At 35.9% G+C, this 23,097-nt stretch overlaps 1 protein-coding gene across 1 annotated transcript in view; it reads left to right on the forward strand.

Annotated features, from left to right (window-relative positions):
* The window catches only part of TINAG (tubulointerstitial nephritis antigen), a 94,200-nt gene that overhangs the window by 58,095 nt on the left and 13,008 nt on the right, over positions 1-23,097 (forward strand). Inside the window, exon 10 of the mRNA XM_067753461.1 lies at positions 20,502-20,547. Within this exon, the coding sequence (XP_067609562.1) occupies positions 20,502-20,547 (46 nt within the window). The remainder of the gene's footprint in view (positions 1-20,501; positions 20,548-23,097) is intronic.

The following is a 23,097-nucleotide window of genomic DNA, read 5'->3' on the forward strand; positions in this document are numbered from 1 at the left end:
CTTAAACCTCTCCAATCACTTTTTTTTACTTCCTTCCTCCTCTTCACAACAGTACCTGGGTCAAGGTTCTCAGCGACGTCCCCATTGTTATATTCATCTGTCAGAATACACACCTACCTGTCCCCTCCTTCTGGATTTTCCTTACTGCCGTGACTTTTTAAGGTTCTTTGCTCTTCTTTCTCCTTTTTCTATACTTCCATACTTCATGTTGGAGAGCCCCAGACTGAGGTCTTAGTCCCTTCTCCCCTCACTTATTTCCTGGTGAAGTCATCGGTCTCTGAGCTCATCCTGGCTTTGAGTCCCATCGAACCCTGACACTGGTTGAATTTATATCTCCAGCCCAGACCTGATCCTGACCTCCAGACTCATCCATTCCAAGGCCTCCTGGACACCTCCACCTGGGTACCTAATGGATGGCTCACATTCAGTGCTTCCAAAACGGAACCCCTGATCTCCCCCTTTACACTTACTACACAGCATCTACCGTCTTCTTCTTAGCTGATGACCATACAATCCTTCCATGTGCTCTCACTGGAAACCTTAGAATCATCCTTTATTCTCCTTGCCACTCACTCTTAAGATGTTGGAAACTCCGTTGGTTCTTTTAACTTATACCCAGAATCCAACCACTTTTCACCATCTAAATTATCTCCACCCTTGCCTGAACCACCATTACCCATCATTTTGTACATGGGTTATTGGAGAAGCTTCTAACAGCTCCTTTTGCATTTAAGTTTGCCCTGGACAGTCTATTCTCAACAGAGAAATCAATGTGTTCTTTTAGAGCATTAATCAGATTTCATCACTCCTTTGATCAGAACCCTACAATAGAAAGTAAGAAAGTGATCTGATCTCAATTTCTGTTCACCTGTACCTTGTTCTTCCTGATCTCCTGCTCCATTATATTTCAGACACCCACACCCAGAGTCTTTCCCTGTGCCTACACTGATCCTTTATCAGACATCTGATTCCTTAGTGTCTGTGTCTCCATCTAGTCTTTGCACAGATCTCATCTTCTCAGCATGACATCCCTGACTGTCCTATTTAATACTGCCACCTGCCCTCTGCTTCAGCACCTCTGATCCCCCTCACCTGATCTATTTAAAATTGTTTCCATAACAATGATCACTTTCCAACATACTAATTTAATTAGCTTTTGATGATTGTGTATTGTCTGTCTCCCTTACTAGAACGAAGCTCCGTGAGAGCAGGCGTCTATCTTATTGGTTGAAGTAGCCAAAGCATACAATTCTGGTCCTTCATACACCTCATGCTTTTTCTATTCAAATAATGAATTTTTTTTAGCATACTCTATACTAGTTCTAGCCTGATACTCATCTTTCAATGAGGTAGCTGCTCAGCTTCGATTGGTTTGTAATTCTTGGACCCACACTCATCTGATCAACTCTGCCCCTATTTCTCAGCCCAGAGAGCTTTGTGGGACTCACAATAAATGCCCTCCAGCGGTCTTTGCTGCCATGTGCTACCCTTTGCCTTTCCTTTTTGCTTCACCTTCATCTTTCAACCATTGCCCCTGGTGGCTTGGCCAGGACTTGGGCAGCCCAGTGGGCTCCCAGTGTGACTTCTTCTTCAGCTGATCCCCCCAGGGTAGGATGGGGAGGGACTGACAGTCTGATCACCTAGCCTTGCTCATGGCCCTTGCTATAAACAGCTTGAGGGAGTAGTTCTGGATTGTCCCACATACTTTTAAAGGGAAAAAATTCCTATTCAGGTCTAGAGGGGGAGGGAGAGTGTTGCGGTGAGTCTTGTTCTCAGAATCTACTTTTGCTTTGATACAGAACAAAATGTGTTTTTTTCCATTATTCCTCAAAGTTGTTTATTGTTTTTGGGGGGGTGGATTGTGGCTGTTTGCCTGGTTTACTAAAGATAGAAGGAAGGTACTACTGAGGTTTTAAAACTTGTTTCGTTTTATTTTGTTTTCCCCTTCTTAGCTGTTCAGTGACTTTTCAGGAAGGCAAATGGAATAAGAATGCCTTTATACTGCCACTGGAACTGGGAATTCAGTGCCACCTGAGTTCTGTTTTCCTTCAGTTTGAAAGTCATATTTCTTCTAAACCCCTCCTTCCTATGTATGTTTCATTATCAATTTTTGTTTTCTCTAGTAATATCCGTGATTTGGAAAAAAATTTTCCCACACACTTGGTAATTGAAATAATTTTTCCTATCATTCAGAGAACTCTGGAAATGGCAACATTGATGTGGTGCCTTCCTTGATTTATCAGAACTGATCCTTTATCATCTCTATCATGTATTTAAACATGCTGGTCATGTTTTCTTCATTCTACTTCTAAATTTATTCATGTTGAGGTTGAACAAATTATGAATGTGTTTCTATTTAATCACTCTGCACTGTTTGTATATTTTCCGTGTACAGTGTGTCAGTTGCAGTAATGTGTTCACTTTTATAAACTCCTAGAAGATTGAGACATTTATAAATTTACCTCACATGTGTGACAATTAACAAGGTTAATTCTGCTAGTAGGCAAGCAACTTCTGGAGAATTTGTTTATTTTTCAGAAATATTTTAGGTCCTCTAGGCATTGTTAAATGCCCTGGAGCAGTAGATTTTAATTCATTTCTCTATTAGTAATTCCTGATTTGGTAATTACTGTATTTAGAAAGTGAATGCATCAGTGAATTAGAGAGGAATCAAATAGCCCAAGTAAGTTAATGTTCCTTATCAGAGAGCTTAATGTACTTCATAGAAGTACTTTACAAATTTATCGCAACAAATTCTATTTGCTGTCCATTCTGTTAAAGACAAAGTTATTAGATTTAACTTACTTGAACAAATAAATTTAAACTTCTATTGAATGCTCATCACTGGGGAATACAAGGAGGATTAATACATAGTCCTGCTCTTAAGGAGTTTAGGGAATAAGGTAGAGACATTCACAACTGCTTCTGGCATATATTTCCATGCATATAGGGTTTTACATATATAAAACACAGAATAGTGATAGGTAGATATACATTTGTAATGCCTTTCTTTGTTCCTCATAATTTTAGTTCACTCCTCTCTCTTCTCTTTCCATAACCTCTGTCTAACCCTGTTATGGATACTGAAGTCATAAAAGCATTTAATTGAATTAAAAACTCCAGATGTTTTGAAACATGGCATTATTTTATATACCAATAATAAGAATAAAATATTACCAATTATACTAAACAACTCCATAGATTGTTAGATTGATTTCAATTTTTGAGATGCTAAAATGTGGGGAAAAAAGAGTGTCATATAATAAAAAAATATGATATATAAGATTTTCATCGTGGCCAATGTTCTTTATGTTATGGTTCTATTCCACATCTCTTTATACATTGCAGTTCATCTTGTGTCCCTGTCCACCAAAGGTTCTGAGCTTTCTTGAAACCCTCACTCGGAAGTTTATAAAGCAGTGCATTAAAGCCATTTACTTTTGTATATGATTCCAGGAATTACCACTATGACAAATGAAAAAAAAAATACTAGCAGTCAGACATTTTAGAAAATTAAGGGAAATAATGGGGATAAGTCACTGTCAGTCCTGCTTGTATGACAGAATTTTATTGAGGATTGAGTCTATCTTTACAGGAGAGAACAATAAAATCATTTTAGGACATATTTTTGGCATCATTCAATAATGTTTTATGTGAAAGTTTATTTATTCAGCAAACATTTATTGAGTACCTCTATCTTTCAGATGTGGTTTTAGAAGTAGGGATACATCAGGAAACAAAATAGACACAGATCCTGGTCTTCATCAAATTTATATTCTACAAATTGATATATAGCTGTTAGGCAAATACAATAGTATTTTATAAAAGGCCAGAGTTTTGGTGCTAAAGTTTGGGTGTGTGTGTCTGGTGTCAACAATATCAAATTTTTAATGCATAAATATTGAGTAGTGACTCAGAGAGAGAGAAGACAAACAACTGGGAAATGGAGGCCAAAAGGAAAGTAAACATGAAAACAGTCTGAGAAGAACAGAGGAAAGAATAACAAAAATGTTTTCAAGTAGATTGTGAATGAGAATTGCAGTTTTTAAAATTAAACCGAACACCCTAAAATAAATTTAAAATGTTGCAAAGTGATAGAAACTGGGCATGTTTCCAATAAATGACTGTGAAGGTATTTATTTGGTTTGAGTAAATCATTAAGAATTCAAGTCAGAGATTTCTGTAAACTGTGATGCAAACCCATAATGTGACTTAAAATTGGGCACAGATAGAATGAATTATATATTTCTCTTTTCTATATATTCAACAAAAATTCAAAGAAAACCCATGTTGTTCCCGGTGCTGTGCTGAGTAGTAGGCATGATGAGAAAAAAAAAAGTCCTTGCTGTCACAGTGCAACTAGATATTAACCCAAAACACACAAAAATGTAAAGTTATGCCACATTTCATAAAGGCAGGGAAGAAAGTGGTAAGAGGATGTTTAGTACTTGATCTAGGGACTTCTCGGGTGGCGCAGTGGGTAAGACTATGCACTCCCAATGCAGGAGGCCCAGGTTTGATCCCTGGTCAGGAAACTAGATCCCACATGCATGCTGCAACTGAGTTCACATGCCACAACCAAGGAGCCCATGTGCCGCAACTAAGGAGCCTGCCTAATGCAGCTAAGACCTGGTGCAACCATAAAAATATAAATAATAAATAAAAGAAAAAAGTACTTGATCTAGACCTGAGGATCCAGCAAATGTCCTTGAGGAAGAAAAGTATGAGCTAAGATTTATAGGTTGTTTAGCAGCAGGCAAACAGAGCAGCTTGTGTAAAGGCCCTGTGGTCAGAAGGATACAAAACACTATATGAATGCGAAGAATGCTGTGTTTGCTGAATCTTGGAAGGCAAGGACTTGTAGACCAGTTTACAGAATTTAGTCAAGGATGTTAAGTATTTCATTAAGGATCTTAAGAGCAAAGGGAAGTCACTGAAGAGATTTAAATAGGAAAGTGCCATGATCTTTCTTTTTATTTTTTAAAAGATTGCTTTAACTATAAAGAATGTGATATAAAAGGGAAATGGTGGTAATTCTAGTAGAAGACAACAGCCTGGACCTCGTAAGATAGTGAAAGAGTTGGGGAGATATGGGTGGATCAAGAAATATTTAAAGAGAAAAGCTGGAAGAAGGGATATGGATTTGGAATCATGGTGGACAACAAAGTGGGGAAGGCAGTCACTACTGGGTCTGGTAATTTCAAGATGTCTTTGAGACATAAGAATGCTGATAGATGTCAGAGAAGACAGGTAGATATATTGATCTCAAGATCATAGTAGAGACAAGGGTTGAAGATGGATGGTACTGAACAGAATAAGAAAAAAAAAAAGACTGATTGAGGTTAAGCCATGGGAAAATCCAGTATTTCATGACTGGCTAGAAAATGATGAGTCTACAAAAAGAAGGAGAGGCCAGTGAGGTTTTTTTAAATTTTAATTTATTTATTTTTAAATTTTATTTATCTATTTTTTTATACAGCAGGTTCTTATTAGTTATCTATTTTATACATATTAGTGTATATATGTCAATCCCAATCTCCCAATTCATCCCAAAAGTGGCTAGTGTAAGATTTCGAGAAAACTGGGAAACTGTAAGGTTGGGATCCAGTCTGTGAAGACATTGGTCTTAGAGAAAGACTGAGTTACAAGTCTATTTTATCAGGAGAGAAGGAAGAGAAGAGGTTAAATGAAACTTCTAGCATTTAATGTAGTGGTAGGTTGAGGAAAATTCCTATCATATTTCTTCTTTTTTTTAATCTCCAGGAAGCAGGAGGCAAGGTTATCTGTAGAGGGAAGAGGTGGTGGGAGGATACATGATCAGAAATTTGAGAATAGAGGTGGTTTGCAATCGTCCTCTGGATGTTTAGGTGAGGGAGTTGCCCCAGGAACCTACCTACAGGAATTGCCTCGTGTTGCTAATGGCACCATTCTGCCCTCTTGTATGTGCTTTCTGCAGTTGTAGTCAGCCACTTGGGTGGATGCAAAGAGAAGTGGGTAGTTGAGTTCATACAAGACGGACAGTTTTCCAGATGGGTGCAATGAGGAGTCAGAAAAACAAGGGGTTTAGGGTATGAGTATTGACCTAAGTGTTGCTGAGATGGTGAAAGCTTAATAAACCTGCTGAAAAGAGAGCGTTGATGGATTCAAAGAAAATAGAAAAATCATTGGACTAGAGACCATGGTGATTCTAATCGCTGTGATTTTTATGATTGTCTAACTTATTTTTCTTACCTTTTAGATTTTTAATCTTTTTATTGTTTATGAGAGAAAAGTAATCATGTAATAATGAGGTAATATTTTACAGATTATGAATACAGTGGTAGAGAGTGACTAAGTCATAATTTTATATGACTTAGTGCCTAATTATCTTGTAGTATTCATTGTCTGCTTTTAGATCCTAAATGTTTGATACCGGTCTATCTATCACCTATGTATCTATGTATCTATGTATCTATCATCTATCTATCTATCCATTTAAAGATAGTTGCCCCCAGAGACTATAAAAATAATGCTTTGTCTTGTAATAACCTATGATGGAAGAGAATTAAAAAAAGAATATATATAAGTGGCCATCAACAGAGGAATGGGTAAAGATGATGTGGTACGTATATACAAAGGAATATTAGCCATAAAAAAGAACAAAATAATGCCATCTGCAGCAACAAATGAACCTAGAGATTGCCATACTGAGTGAAGTAAGTCAGACACAGACAAATATCATATGATATCGCTTATATGTGAAATCTATAAAAAGGGTACAAATGAACTTATTTACAAAATGGAAGTAGAGTTACGAATGCAGAAAACAAACTTATGGTTACCAGGGGATGGGAGGGAGGGATAAATTGGGAGATTGGGACTGACATATAAACACTACCATATATAAAATAGGTAACTAATAAGAACCTGCTGTATATGTACAGCATTCTCTGTAATGGCCTATGTGGGAAAAGAATCTAAAAAAAAAAAGAAGAGTGGATATATGTATATGTATAACTGATTCACTTTGCTGTTCACCTGAAACTAACACAACAAGGTAAATCAATACACCAATAAAAATTTTTAAAAATATTTTAGGCTTGGCAAGGCATAAATTCCTGCTGCAAATAAACTCTGTCATTAGAACTCCAGAGAAGCCACAGATAATAAGTAAATGAATTAGATGTGACCAAGTCCCAGTAAAACTTTATTTACAAAAATAAGTGGCCACTCCAGGCTCATAGTTTGTCAAAAACTGATACAAAATCAATCATAGCTCTTCTTAGTTACTAGTAAGTAGCATAAAATCAGGAAAATCACTTACAACTGTGAATATTGTACTTTTTTTCATAAATATTCTCTGATTTTGTTTGCTTGTAGGTTTTTGATTTCTCTTGTTTGCCTTTGTTCTTCATGTATTGTAGTGAAAGAATGCTAAACAAAAAAGAATAAGTTTCACATTATGGTTTTTCTACTTATTAAATTTGGTTTGAATAACGTAAAAAAAGAATTGATATATTTATATATATGTATGTGTAACTGAATCACTTTACTGTACTAACACAACATTGCAAATCAGCTATATTTCAATAACAATTTTAAAATAATGCTTCAGAGTTAAATTTCTCATATATTTTCCCCATATTGTCTAAACATATAAACAGTAAGGACTCCAGGAGCGTAAATCATTATTTAGTGAGATTATAAATTATTTAACATAGCTATATTGGGGCCACCCCTTGTTTTCCCCCATTCATCTTTTTTTCCTTCTTCTTTTCTGAATAACCACTAATGGTAAGCCTGAAATATCATGCTATGTTATGTTTAACCCTTGGCAAATTGGTAAATTCGAAGCAGAAGTTTTAATTAGAGGTTTTTAATGCATGGTGAAGTCCAAGACAGTAGAATGAACCTTTCAACTACACTTATTTAGAAAATGAAAATAAATATGTGATAATTAGTGTAGACAATGCAAAAACATTTAATTTGGGTCTTGGGGTGCACTGGCTTGAATAACACTAGCTGCTACAATAAATAAACTCAAAATATTTAATAATTCAAATATCTTAAAGTTTATTTCTTATTCATATACTAGTTCAAGATGGGAGATCCTAGATTTGGGGTCGCTTTGTTCCATATGGTTTCAGGGGCTCCAAGCTCTTTCTACCTTGTTGCTCTGCCATCTCTTAGGGTCACATGTTTTGATTTTATTCTGCCTCTGGAAAATGAAGAAGAGCATGAGGAGGGCTTCTTAAATTCACTTCTTTTAAAGCCTTGACTCAGAAATGGCACTTACAAGTCCATTCACATTCATTTGGCTAAAACTCATTCACATGCCTCTACCCAGCTGCAAATGAGGCTGGGAAGTATAAAAGATTTGGCAGTGACATTACAACATGAGAACAAATAGAGCTATAGTTTGGAGCAGAATTCCAAATTTGCATAAATTTTAAAGAAAAAAAAAAAAAACAGAGACACAAATTTGAGTTTGTGGAGAGCTGACTTGATCTACATTTCCCAGACCTTCTGTGATTGTGTTCAGTTTTTAGAGAATCTTCACTGGGAAATTCTAAGAATTACTGCTTTACAAGATTGAATCAATTAATAAATGCATTTGGTACCAACTATATCCATAATCACTGAAGTAGTACTGTCACACAATCCTCCTGTTCAAAAAACTTTATAAGATGGGAATTAGTATTCCATTTTACTAGAAATAAGAGACAGAGTGTTTTAGAAAACTTTTAAAGTTCTTCTGACTTCAAAATAACTCTTTTAACCATACTACATTTCTATATAAATATTATATATATAGATACACACACACACACACAGACACACAAGTATATATAGGAACAAGGAAGGTCCAGTGTCAAGATTCACTCAATGTTTTATCATCTAGGTTTTCTCAAGAAACTGCTATATTTTTTCTTTTAGTAAAAGTGTCCTTAGGGTAAAAATAAATATATCCTTTTTTTCCTATTTAAAAATTCTATTCTTACTTGCTTTGACCACACATCTTTAATCTGCACATAAAGACCTTTGCCTAATTTTTCAATTAGAAACTTTTTTTCAGTATGTAATATGTGTCAATCATGTAGTGTGCTAGACATTAAGAATACCAATAGCAAAAATATCCTGCTCTTGTTTTCAAGCAAATGGGAGAGAGAGATAGAAAGGGAGAGAGAGAGAGAGAGAGAGAGAGAGAGAGAGGAGGCAGAGAAGGAGACAGAACGGGACAGAGAGGAACAAGCAGTGCTGATGCACAATGTCTTAAGCGTGGAGATGGAAATAGGATAGGAATTTAAATTGAGTAGTGAGGGTGTGAGTCATATAGAAAGGCACATAACTCCAATTCTGGGGCCAGAGAAGACTTGTGGGAAGAGGTAGCACCTGCTGTGGAGGTGAGTAAAGCAGGTAGGAATTATTAAAGGTACATGGCAAGAGAAGAGCATGTCCCAGGAAAAGTGAGCAGCAAATGGACAATCTCACAGTGAGAGAGAATATTACCTACTTAAGAAATTGGAAAGGGTAAATAGGTTGAGTGTAGAGTGAGGAGGAATCTAGTGAAAACTGAGACTAAGAGGTAGCCCAGTCTCGGGGTATTCTGCTATTAATGATAATTTACTAACCTGCCCTAGGGCCTCACCTAGTCTGACTGCTTCAGCATCTCTGGGTTTGCCCTCGCCCCCTGTCCTCCATCATCTCTGTATGAATTTATATGCCTTCACAACGACATTGTTTGGTTTACAGTGAAAGTTCCAAGTGTCCAGGTGGCATTTCTCTACCTCCTATTCTGTGATGTTCGGTTCAGTTCAGTCTCCTAGTTCTGGGTCATTCTACTTTGAGATGTGGGTAAATTTGAGAGCAGAAACTGTCACCAAAGAATAGAAATGGGATCTCAATAGACTAGATCCACTGTACAGTTTCTGCTATAAAGCAAGTAGCACAAACTGAATAACATTCAAAAAGGAAAAGTAATCTTTCTTCCCCTGACACATCGTGGCAGACCTGAGCTCTGGGAAACCATGTTCATACACTGGCCTGGCCTGGAAGTGTTTTTGATCTAGTAGTGAGAACAGTCCTGTAAACATACAATGTGAGAGGAGGTGAGCTCAGGGTCTCTCTCCTCTGCCATCTTGACTAATCTACAAGAATTAAAACAAACAAACAAACAAAAAACCCATATAATGTAAGTGCATTGGTTTTGCACAGATGGAATCAAAATGTTAGAGAGCATAGAGGAGGGGAACCTCACCTAAGAGCATGCAGGTGCATTAGAGAACGTACAAGTCAGGACTAGAGTAGGAAATGACCCTGGAGTAAATGTTACTAGGATGTTAATTAAGCCTTTGCATTTCCTCTACTGTGAACTTATTATTCTTGCTCTTTATTTGCTTTTCTAACAGAGTCTTCGTTTTTAAGACTAAACCCCAGTTTATTGTTGGCTTCATAAATTTATTTTTAATGATTTTGACCTGGGCAATACTTTAACTTTTATTCTAAATTTTTAAAGTTCTATTTCTAAAGTAATTAAGTCAAAGATCTACCTGGAAGATATTTGGGTGATGATGTGTGGTGATGATCTAATTTTTTCCTCCAGACTCTGAGCTAAAAGCACCAAGACCACATAATGAATAATCCATTCCTTCCTTACTCTTTGAAATGCATTTTTTATAGCTTATTAAATTCTTACATAAATTTATTAAGGTTTGATTCTGAGGTGCCCTGTTCAAAATACACACTGTCTATCATTCAATTTCTACCACTTTATTTTAATATTACATGGTATTCACATTGTTGCATTGCTCTCATTTTTTCAATGTTTATCTAGTTATTTTCCTAATGAGATTAAAACAAACAAACTCAGAGCAACTTAATTGGAACTTGAATGTTTTATTTATAAAGAAGATAACATAAACTTTCTTACTTTTTAAAGACTATTATTAAGTATCCTGCACTTATTTTTCTTTAGAGAAATGCTATTTTTCAAGGATTTCATTTTTATAAAACTTTTTTTCTCTTCCCTATATCCTAAGATTTCTATATCTTTATTAAATGCAACTTTTAAATACGAAGCTATTTGACTGCTAAACTGTTATTTTATTTCACTTTCATTACCAGGTTGAGGTATTTTAGTAGTAAATACTATTAAAAATAAAAGAAGTATTAAAAGGATAATTTAATTAAATTGATTAAAGAATATACTACTTTTCAAACTTAAAATATCTTATCCATCTAAGATCTGTAAAGGACCTGGATTTTATCTACCCAATAACCTAATGTAAAAGAAGAGGGTATAGTGATAGAGATTTTCCAGAGATTCCCATGCTGTCTAGTTGCAGAATCGATGCTAAGCTCAAGCCGCTTCAATACTAATCTTGTTTATTAGACCCCTGGAACACAACACAGTGTTACGAGTATGTGTGTTGAAGTCAGACAATCTATATCAAAAATCTCTTGCTGCCATTTACTGAGATGTGTTTAGCTTTTTGTAACCTGGGGATAAAATGATGCTTGTGCGGAATAAATGGGATCATGCATACACAGTACTTGTATGCTTCATGTATGGAAGCATTCAATAAATATTTACTGTTATTAATAATAATATAAAAATTATGGCTTTCAGTTATTGGGAAAGTATACTTTACTTTCTTGCTAAGATGAGTTTTAATGTCTGTGGATACTTAAGATTTGGGGGGCCTGTGTGATGGAGCGTTATTTGTCCCTGGTACAGGGTTATCTTCGAAATTCAGCTTAATACATTACTTGTGGTGATTCTGTTTTAAAAGCGAATACCTTCTGTGGTAGGTGTTGTCCTTAAAATTTCAAATATGATAGAATTCACAATGGAGGTTAGGTAAAGCATATGCTTGTGAATTTCCTGACGTGTGGTGGTGTTGGGGGGATATCGGGAATAGGAAGTAGAGTGGCTTCTGACTTCTTTTGTCAGGAAGAAGTGTGGACTGGTTGTCCCTTGAAAGAGAGAGCACTTTCAGGATAATCACAGCACATTTTTAGAAAGTATATAATACAAGCTTACCATGTTGGAATCTAGGATCAGGATTTTCTCTTACGCTCCAGAAAACATAATCTACAGGACAATTCTGATGAGTGAATGAACTGGGAGATTTTCTTAAAAGGCGTGTGTTGTTATGGTGATTTATAATGTCTCCTCTGAACAAAAACATGTGGGATATGACGGACTCCTTCAATATGACCAAAGAGAAGGTAGGGCCAAGTCTATGTTACCCTAAAAGGGGAAAGGTTGCAGAAAAAATGAATTTCACAGATGATGAATGAGTACTATTTGTGATACTAAGTGACAAATTTGATTTACTTTGATCCTCAAAATAAATGTAACAAATATTATTCTTTTCCATCCCCATGATTCTAATCATTAGGGTCATTACATTTTTGGATATAAATGAGTTGGTTGGATGTGATGAATGCAACCCTGATTGGAATATTGTTATCATGACCAAGCTGTTCTGCCTGCCCCACACTTTTCCATTTTAGTCCATCTTGTTCACCATAACCAGCTTTATCTTTCTATGGTTGCCTACAATTCCTCCCCTTCCAAACCTTTCATGACTCCTCTGTGAAGACACAAATGGTAAACGCTGGAATTATCTCCTTCTCTTCTCTCAGGTGTGCCCCTTTCTTCTTGGTATCTTCTGCAAATTACTCAAGGCTGATCATGCCCTTCCTCTTCACAGCTGGAAATGACTCCATCCATTTCTATCTTCTCCTGGTCCTACTTTTTGTCGCTAATGTTGTAGGTTGCTCCTTAGATACTAGTGACAATTTAGTCACTTACCATATAATTTTGAACTGTTACTTAACCTCTTGGGGCTTTAGTTGCCTTATCTATGAAGCAAAGAAATTGGATTAGAGTCAGATTAATTTGGGGAACTGTATGGTCTTGACTATTCAACTCTGTCATTTGTAGATATGGATAATATGTAGAAGAATGAGCTTGGCTGTTCCATAACTGAGTCACTTTGCTGTACATCTGAAATCAACACAGCATTGTAAATCAACTATACTTCAATTTAAAAAAATAACTAAAAAACAAACAAACAGGCTGTGGGCATGATTTCGCCTGTGAGTCATATACTCTGACCCCTGAAGTCTCCATTCAGTGGTAAGATTTTATAAGAAAATAGAAAGCCATTTCTATTCCTAACATCAAATGGCTGAAGTTTTCCCTCATGGTGTGTCATCATTAGATATTACCCTAGTTCTTTGTCATTGATTATGATGGACAGTTCTGGTTCTGTAATCTCTCCCTAGTATATTTCACATGGTGTGGACATCTTAACACATATTCTGGGATACTTCTCCCAGTTTCACAGCAGATCATTCTGACCAGAGCATAAACTGGGTACAACCTTGTCATCAATTTCCTCCATAATCCTTTTTATAGGTCAAATTAAATGTGACAGTATACTCAGCAATCTTTTTGCTTCCTGAAATATTAAGAGAGGGTAGTGTAAGCAATATGTCAGCAGTTCAATAAACAGTGTTGTTTGGATGATTAATAAGTGAGGAGCACACAGTACACACAATCTTCTCTGACATTTTCATACAAAATAATTATCTTTCAGAAATCTCCATCTACTTCTCCAATCAATGATAAAGTTTGTAGCTCCTTGGCAGAATGCTTCAATAAAAGTACCCAGTCTTAGATTCAGTGCACCCTGGCTTAATGTACATTTCGTTTCAGTAGAAAGTGAAGGGGAATGGGTAAGACCCTTATTTTATTTTGCTTTCCCATGCTGTCTATTTTCATTCATCTCTGATCTAGCGTTAATTAGCACTTTGTGATGGCTCTCGTCATATTCAACACTGCCACGCTCACCAAGCCTGAGTATTTTTTTGAATAAAGTTACTAAGTGTCTCTGCTAGAACATTCATAAGACAAAAAAAGCCTGTGTATCTCTGCTTCATTATTACTGCAGTTATCTTTCAAATCTTTGTGTTAAAGGGACCTAATCATCTATCTGCTGTCTCACCTTTAGAAGTAAAGTCCTATATCCAGAGTAGTCATATCACTGTTATTGACTTGAAACTCATCTGGTGGTTTCTTTATACTTATATCCTATCTGACTTTCATTTCCTTAATAAGAAGGGTTGGAGTTTCATATCAGTCTCTCTTATGTATCTGTTCCCTGTTTTCCTCCAAAATTTCCTGTTCTAGTTGTCTGTACTGCATCAAGTTTCTTTACATGTCCACTGTTTAGAAACTTTGCTTTTTATCTGTCTGGATCTATATTCACTAATACGGAATTGGTCTGCCCAGAAAACATGAGTTTGAATTCCTCTTGTCAGTCTATTGGGTACATGCTGTGACCCCAGAAGTAACAGATCACCAGAAGCATTGCAACATTTTGATCTAGATGATTGGGCTACAGTGTAATATGCCTACCATCAATATAAAGTAATTTTTTTTCTTCTTGTAACTCTGAATTCTTAGCTGGAGGTGAGATCTGCTTTAAAGAAGCAAATATGATCCTGACATGTGAGTTAAAAATAATTGTTCTTGTCACAGAAGAATTCCTCACTCTGCAGAAAGTCTCTTTCACAATTACTTCTAATTATCAGCTTTCCTTGGTTCCTTCAGTGGTTTACCTGTCAGAAACCCTGAAAATCCATGAATTTAAAGGTTTATATGCAAAACTACTCTAAAGAAGATGAAGCAACTCTGTAATTAGTCTTGGCGATGATCAATCAACCTGGTCATCAGGAACACATCTCTCTACAGTGTGAAGTGTACCCCAAGATTTGCCACATTTGATGTACCTCCCTACTCATTCAACCTTGAAATCCTGCAGTTAACCTTGACTCCTTCTTCTTCCTTTCAGTCAAAATAAATTAGCCAATAAATTCCTCCCTTTTATCTCCAAAATAGCTCTCAAATCTGTGCCCTCCTTTTCATTCCCACTGCCCGTGTACTTGCTCAAAAAATATCTATGGAGGGTTTCCTGTGTGATAGTCACTATCCCAGATGTTGGAGACACAGCTGTTAAAAGAATCAACATTTGCTTGAGAGAACTTACATTCTTATTCAACATTTCATTATGTCTTGCTTTAATGAAAATATTCATCTCAATCTCCTCCCCCTTGGAATCTATCCCCATGCTAACACCAGAGTTGTCTCTGTGAAAAACTATCTGGATCATGTCACATCCCATATGTGGATGACTCTTTACCATCACTTTATAAATGCCAAGCTCGGTAGCCTTGAGTGCTCTCTACGGGCTGAGCCAAATCTCCTTTTCTAACTTTATTTCCAGCCACTCCCACCTCTGTTCTCCAGTCACACTGAACCAAGTGCTGCTCTAAGAATAGGCTGAGATGAGGTTTTCATGGCTCTCTTGTGACTTTGCGCTTACCGTACCTACAATTCTATACTCCCATTTCCACCTGAAGAATTTCCACTCCACTCTGTGAAGGCAGTTGTCTTTGCCCTCCACAGTTAATTTCATCACCTGTAACTCATAGAAAAATTGTGAAACATGCTTTTATAAAGGTAGCAATTATAGAATTCAAATTATTTTTATACTTGTTTGTGTTTTTACTTCCCAACGTCATTCCCATTAGATTATCAGCTTCTTGAAGGTAGAAGATACATTTTCTTTGTACTAAAGAGTAGTTTGCTGAATAAAGGCAGAAACAAATGGGCAAAGTACACAAGAGATGCTGTACTTTCATTATTAAAAGGGATACTTATAGGAATATCAATGTTACTTTAAGAAAATTGTATATTCACTTTTCTCTTATTTACCATGTCTAATACGACCACATTGTATAAATTGACCTCAATGGCAAAATCAAACAAAACCAAGGAAGAGAAAAAAAAATATCATTTAAAGTCTTATACAAAGTACTTATTCAGTTCCAATTGTTTTACTATCTAGGCAGAGCTTAAAATAGGGTTTTAAGAGGTCTAGTATTGTTTAGCACTGTTGTCTGAAAAGAACAACATCCTTTTCAAAGGACCTTAGCCATACAAAATCTTACATCATTCTTTAAAGTTTACTTTGCAGAATTTATGGTATCTCCAAGAAAAACTTTTAATATTATGCAAAAGAGTAGTGTTTCCAGAACTACCTAAAAATGAGCATATAAGAATAATCCAGAAGGAAGAGCTTAGGTGATCATGTGCTTGAAGTGAGAGATGTAGCAATAGACTCAGTGTAGGAACCATTGCTCCTCAGGCATCATCAGGTAATATGGCAATGAGCTGCGAGCTGCCTGGAGTTTTCCAATACCAGCATTTCCCCAGGAGTCACTAAATTGTAAGGAAAAGGAGCATTAATGTGTCTTAACAAATAGTGTAAATGATTTAATTTAATGAGGTAGAAAAAATGAAAAGAATAGTATAAGTTCATAGGCAATTGAATCCCTCAAGGCAAGAACAGCTGCTCTTAAGGTCTCTCCAGCTGGTGAACCCATAGTACAGTAGTTTTATTTTTTTTAATTAATTAATTAATTTATTTTTGGCTGTGTTGGGTCTTCGTTGCTGTGCATGGGCTTTCTCTAGTTGTGGCGAGCAGGGTCTACTCTTTGTTGCGGTGGCTTCTCTTTTGCAGAGCACAGGTTCTAGAGCACAGGCTCAGTAGTTGTGACACATGGGCTTAGTTGCTCTGCAGCATGTGGGATCTTCCTGGAACCAGGGATCAAACCCGTGTCCCCTGCATTGGCCGATGGATTCTTAACCACTGCGCCACCAGGGAGTCCCTGTACAGTTGTTTTAAGTGAACAAGTTTAAGGAAACAATCTCGGCAGAAGACGGCTAAGGTTCTGATTCATCTAAACAAATGTTTTTGAATAGTCCTAAATGAAGAGGTGTAATGGAAGGAAAGAAGTGTGTACATAGGCTTAGAGCAAGTATGACTGTAATGAAAATCCTCATGTCCTCAAAGACACCCACTGCCTGACAAGAAGATATTTGTGAAAATATATATGTATTTCTAAAATTTTCAACCTATTGGTACAATCAGTACCACAATTCAGGAAAGTATATATATGGGAAAAATGCCCTTCTTAGGTCAAAAATAGAGAGACTCTCTCTGTAAATGAATAATAGTAGTCTTCTTGTTTTGTACTAGTTAACATTTATCTTTGTTTGGATAAAGGTTTTAATTACATAAATTCACTCTTAAACAAATGAAAAATTACCTGTGGTCAAGTGATTTTTCCCAGTTGTTCAGAACCTGGGGTATTTAGAAAATAACCCACTCACCTATTTTTCTACAACACCCCTTTGCGACTTTATGGGATATTTGATTACCATCTGAGGAACAGTCTACTGAACGTAGAGGAAACAAAAGATAGCTGAAGGTCGCAGTGCAAACATTAGACCCTCTGATGGATGAAACTTGCTTGTCATTTGACACAGAGGTTGTAACATAGGGGAACTGAACATTAGCTTCTGTGATGAGCTGTGGTATTTTCTTTCCAACTGAATTTTGCATAAAGGTCCACATCCTTTGTTTATAATTTTTTTCACAAGCATCCAAGCCCCTGAAACTATCAGCTTCAGCAGACTTATTTTCCTTTTCCTCCCTCACCTTTATTTGAAGCCTTGATTAACTTTTTCTGTCCATTTTGAGAATGTTTATAATAATTTTAATGCTGGCATTCTCCCTGGGTTAAAAATGGTGCTCAAAATAATGCATCTTAAGGTTATAATAAACAACAGTACTTCCTGAAAAGAAATTTATAGCAACTTCAAAGAGTTGATAGATTTGCAAGATAATAATGCTATTATATCATTAAAAATATTATTTAGATAATCATAACAAAATGTATAGGAACATATGAAAAATATGGCCATTTGAACAAAAGTGATAGTTTGTATTTCCTAGATATCTCCAAAATAAAGTAGTTTAGTCCACTTTTAACTTATTTGATAATACTACAATAAGAAAAATTATACAACTACATTCTGAAGTGCCTCTCCTCCTTTGTGAGGAAATGTTTCCTTAGAATTACAATTGACCCTTGAACAATGCTGGGGTTAGGGCCACTGACCCACACATTTGGAATCCTGCATGTAACTTTTTTACTTTTTTAACACCATAGTCCTCATCCACGGATTCAGCCAACTGCAGACTCTATAGTACTGTAATATGTATTTAGTTAAAGAAACCCCTGTATAAGTGGACCCACACAGTTCAAACCCATATTGTTCAAGGGTCCACTGTAGTTAATCTTTGATCTGCTGTTAATGGAATTATGTGTAGTCATCATTTTGGTAAATCTTCACCCTATATGCAGTTGTGGATCTTCATGCCCCAAAACAATGTCTCAATATTTCTGAGAGTGCCTAGTAGTACCTAAAATGGACTTAATAATAAATGCAATACTTACTTCATAGTGTATTTTGCCTGTATGTCTTCCAATTCCCTCTGTTATACTACTTTGTCTTCCCATGCACCATTCTCAATGCAGTGGAGCCCAGGAAGTTAGAAATATCTTCCAAAGTGGGAAAGAAACCTTTATCCACTTGGTATTACCCTCTATTTGATTATCATTAAAGTGTTTTATGGAATATACAGTTTTTAGTGAAATAGCTCTATCAGATTTTAATAACAAGTCTGACTTGCTTCTCCCCCAACTCCAAACTTAGCTGAGTTCAGTGTGGAGCTAAGTTTGGATGTATCTGAGTGGCTGGGAACAAATCATACTCTCAATGGCTCTTCCTTGCTTTTGATGAGGGCTTAATTACTGGATTGAGCTTGTCATGTCTGAATACCTCTTTCTTGATTGGGAGTTTTTTCTTATGAGGCTCCTTAGTGCCTCAAGCAAGACGGATCTCAACTTCTCACCATGTCTGGTGGGATCTCAGATATGGGGATCCTCTCCTGCCTGTATTGTTTTGGAGTCATACAATTCCTTAAATTTTTCTGATTTAGTCTTGTATTGATATTTTGTATTTCAGGTAAATAGCTAAAGTAACTAGTGTTCAGACTGCCTGAAAGGAAGTTTGCTTGAGTGGTACAGGCTTCCTGAAATTGTCATAAAAGTCATGAGTAAAAAATGAGCAACTCAAGGTTTCAGATATGGTCACTGCTTGAAGTACATAACGACCTTAGAAGATTTGGGGGCACATAGTATGACTGGTAAATTTTTTCAATGGTGATAGCTTTTTTAGAAAAGTTACAAGGAGGTAGGTACAATTACAAAACTGCAAAATGATTTTGAAAACTGAACCAGTTTAAACTTACATGGTAAAGCGGCTAGAATATTTGAAACCCTAAAGTGTTTCAGTCCACTGCTCTGTGCATAGATAACTAAAAAAGACATGGCAATCCGTGCAATTACCAGTTCTAGTCTCCATCAGGAACAAACTAAAGAAAAATTGTTCTTTAGTGTTTTCCTATTTCCCAAATCACTTTTTTCTTCCCTCACTCTCGTACCAAAGGATCCAAATGCATTATTGCATACTCTCTTGAATGCCCCAAGATGCTTACAATAAACCTGTCATCTTTAAGCAATACTTCTATGCTGTGGTGCCATCATTCTATTTTATACCCTATGAAAAACAGCTTTCTGGCAAATGAATATGTTGAAAATATTTGAACAACAAATTTGTACCTCTTCCAGAATGTTCTTTTATACAATGGCATACCACTCTGATGTTGAGATTTGGGGTATTAAGAATGAATTGAAGTGGGCAGGATTATTTTCTCATAATCCACCAAAGTGCTTGAAAGTGGTGGTCAATATACTTTCTCCACATAAAACTGATGTCACTCAGGACACACTGCAGTTGGGGACTGTATATTTACAAGAGAGGCAATATGGCACGTTAAGAACATGAAATTTGGAATGCTGGCTCAACAACATTCTGTGATCTTGGACAGGTCTTGATATTTCATTAGTAAATAGAACATGTTAGTAACATCTGTGTCACTGGGTTTAGTCAAGAGAAAAGAAATGAGGTATTGTAGGCCTGTATATTTTATGAACTGTTACCTGCTACACTGAGAATGGCTCAGTACTGAGAATATAGTATTTGATTTCCATATGTACATGTATATATAGAAATGCCACATTAGGCATACAGCCATTTTCTAGAATAATATATGCATATGAATATTTTTACATAAATGCTCTTTTCTATAACAGTTATCTTAATTTACATTATGTTTTTTATCGGTAGTCTTGGAGATTTTTGGCAGAGTTTCAGACGGTGAGATATGAAGACGGGAGGCATCTTTAAGTACTTTAAAACCCCTGCATCCCTGCTGCCCTAAGACTTATATCCTTTGGTCAAAGAGTTTGATTTCAAGCCATTTGGACATAGATGAGTATATTCTGAAGAAGTCAATGAAGTTTTGGTTAAAATGAAAATGATACATGCACATTTCTGTAGGCAATGATGACAGTTCCATAATAAAACACAGTGAGGCAAAGAGAAAAGAAAAGATATAATTCTGATAATAAGTTGAACTTTATCAAGATGTAACTCAAACATTTTAAACCATGTTTTTTATTGTTATTTTTAGATGGGGCACACTGAGAGGAGCAAAGGGGCGGAAAGAAAAATTTTGGGTATGTAATGCTTTTCAATTAAATTTCTACTGTGAAGTGAGTATTTTAGAATCATCTGTGTCTGTATTCCCAGCTTTGTATTATTTAGTCATATCCTAAGTCACTGTAATATAATTTGTAATACTGGTATTTTCTCCAACAGAAAATCCATTATAATCATTTATATTATAGTAACATTTTACAACTCCTCTTATCTCAAATTGTAACAGATGAATCAGTATTATTTTTCAAAATTAGAATCAACAGAATAACTTTTGTTCTATTATCACCTATATTAAAATTAAAGAAATGATTAGAGTTCTCACATATGTGTCAATCAACTTTGTATTCTTATATTATTTTTGCTATGGGTGATGCTTTTGTAATGTTAGTATCAAATACACACACACACACACACACACACACACATATATATATATATATATAGAGAGAGAGAGTTTTGTTTTTGTTTTTGCCAACTATAACATACACATGATTCTTTACTGAGAAAAAACTAATATCTAGTTTAAAAAAATAATAGAAGTTATATGTAAGAAAGTTTGAAGAAGATTGGAATATATTATCTCAAATATTCAGTTGATTACAATAAAGAAAATTATCCCAGGTCCTTATATTATATACCTTTTTTCCCCCAGAAATAAAGTTTAGGTAATGATATTCATCATAGAATTTGAACTTGAATGCATGCATTACAGGGCATATTATAACTTATAAAACACTAAATATTAGGGCATGTGCTCACTCAAGTGACTCTTGTTAATTAGATTTTTCCACAAGGCACTCACAAAAATCAATCACCCAAGTATGTGGTCACCACTCGTATTTGTCTTGTTGACATATGGAGGTGTTATGCTTTTGAGTAGAATGATGTTTCTTTGTATTTGAACTGAGCTTTCTTAAATATAATTTTCCTTATTAAAATAGCTTGAGATAGTCAATAAAATTAGTGTTCAATAGTTAACATTTATGATATGTGAAAGAGAATATATTATTTGAGCCTCCTGGAATATTTCTGAATGCAGAATAATGTGATTAGTTAAGGGTGGGGAGATGGCAGGGTGAAATCATCTACAGCATTGCCAAACCCGGGGTAGGAGAAGCCTGAGAAGAGCCTGAAACACACACATGGTAGGTACAGCCCTGAAATATTTGAAACCAGGTGCAATTAAGTTTAACCAAAACTTTTCTCTAGCCCTGATCCTACTCAGTTCTTTACTAAATTGAGGGGAATAGTCCCTTACCATATCTCTCTAGGAGAAGAAAAGGCTAATCTTCTTTGGAAAATAATCTCAGTGTCAATCTCTATGTAGTCCGCCCTCCATATCTGAGGGTTCTGCATCCACAGATTCAACCAACTGTGGATCAAAAATATTTTTAAAATTCCAGAAAGTTCCAAAAGGCAAAATTGTATTTGCTGTACACAGGCAACTATTTACATATCGCTTACATTGCATTTACAACTACTTACATAACATTTACATTGCATTAGGTATTATAAGTAACCCGGAGATGGTTTAAAGCATACGAGAGGATGTGTGTAGGTTACATACAAATATTATGCCATTTTAAATAAGGGACTTGTCAACTAAAAACATTGCACAATGTGAGGGTTGTGAGTTAAGTTTTATTTGGGGCAAAATAGGGACTATAGCTCAAGAGACAGCATCTCAGATAGCTCTGAAGAACTGCTCAGAAGAGACAGGGAAGAGGTCTGTATATATATGATTTTAGTGACAAGGGAATACATGTAATCAAGCACACATTTTTGCAGAAGTTTGCTGCTAGTTTCATGAAGGTTAGTGCTAGTCACAAGGAGCAGATGTCTCCGTTCAGGATTTTAGTGCTTTTCTATATATGAGAAGATGCAAGAATTTGGACTCATAAAATCTTCTTCTGAAAATATCTAATTATCTGAAGGCCTGTTCTGCCAGTTTTTCCCCAGAGCACAGTGTGCCTCATTCCTGATCTACACCCTGAGCTCCTTTCAGGTGTGTTGAAGCTCAGAGACTGAAGTGGCTAATGACTTTATCCTTGTAGAGGAAGATGTCAGATGCCAGTTTTTAGTTGGCAGATTTGAGCATCTGTGGATTTTGGTGCAGTGAGAAAGGGGTCCCCTGGAACCAATCCCCCACCGATACCAAGGGACAACTGTAATTATTATGGCAAAGTATCCAGCATGCATTTAAAAATTTTGAGATGTGTAGCAGAAAAATGTGACCAATAACCAAGGGAAAAAACTATCAATAGAAGAAATAGATGTAATAACCATTGTAAAAAAAATTTTTAAATATGGATGAAAAGATAGAGAATTTCAACAAATGATTTCAATACACAAAAAGAAAAGAATTATTGTAGGTGTGAGTGCAATGTCTGAAATTAAGAACTCAATGTATGGGTTAAATAGCAGGCAGACTTAGATATCTTAAATAAATGCAATAAAATATATCCAACTTGCAGTACACAGAGGAAAATATAATGAAAAATCCAGAACACTGGGAAGAGACGGGTGGGACACAATCAAATGTTTTAACATACATGTAACTGCATTCT

Source organism: Pseudorca crassidens, chromosome 10 (genome assembly GCF_039906515.1).
Source record: "Pseudorca crassidens isolate mPseCra1 chromosome 10, mPseCra1.hap1, whole genome shotgun sequence".
NCBI lineage: Eukaryota > Metazoa > Chordata > Mammalia > Artiodactyla > Delphinidae > Pseudorca > Pseudorca crassidens.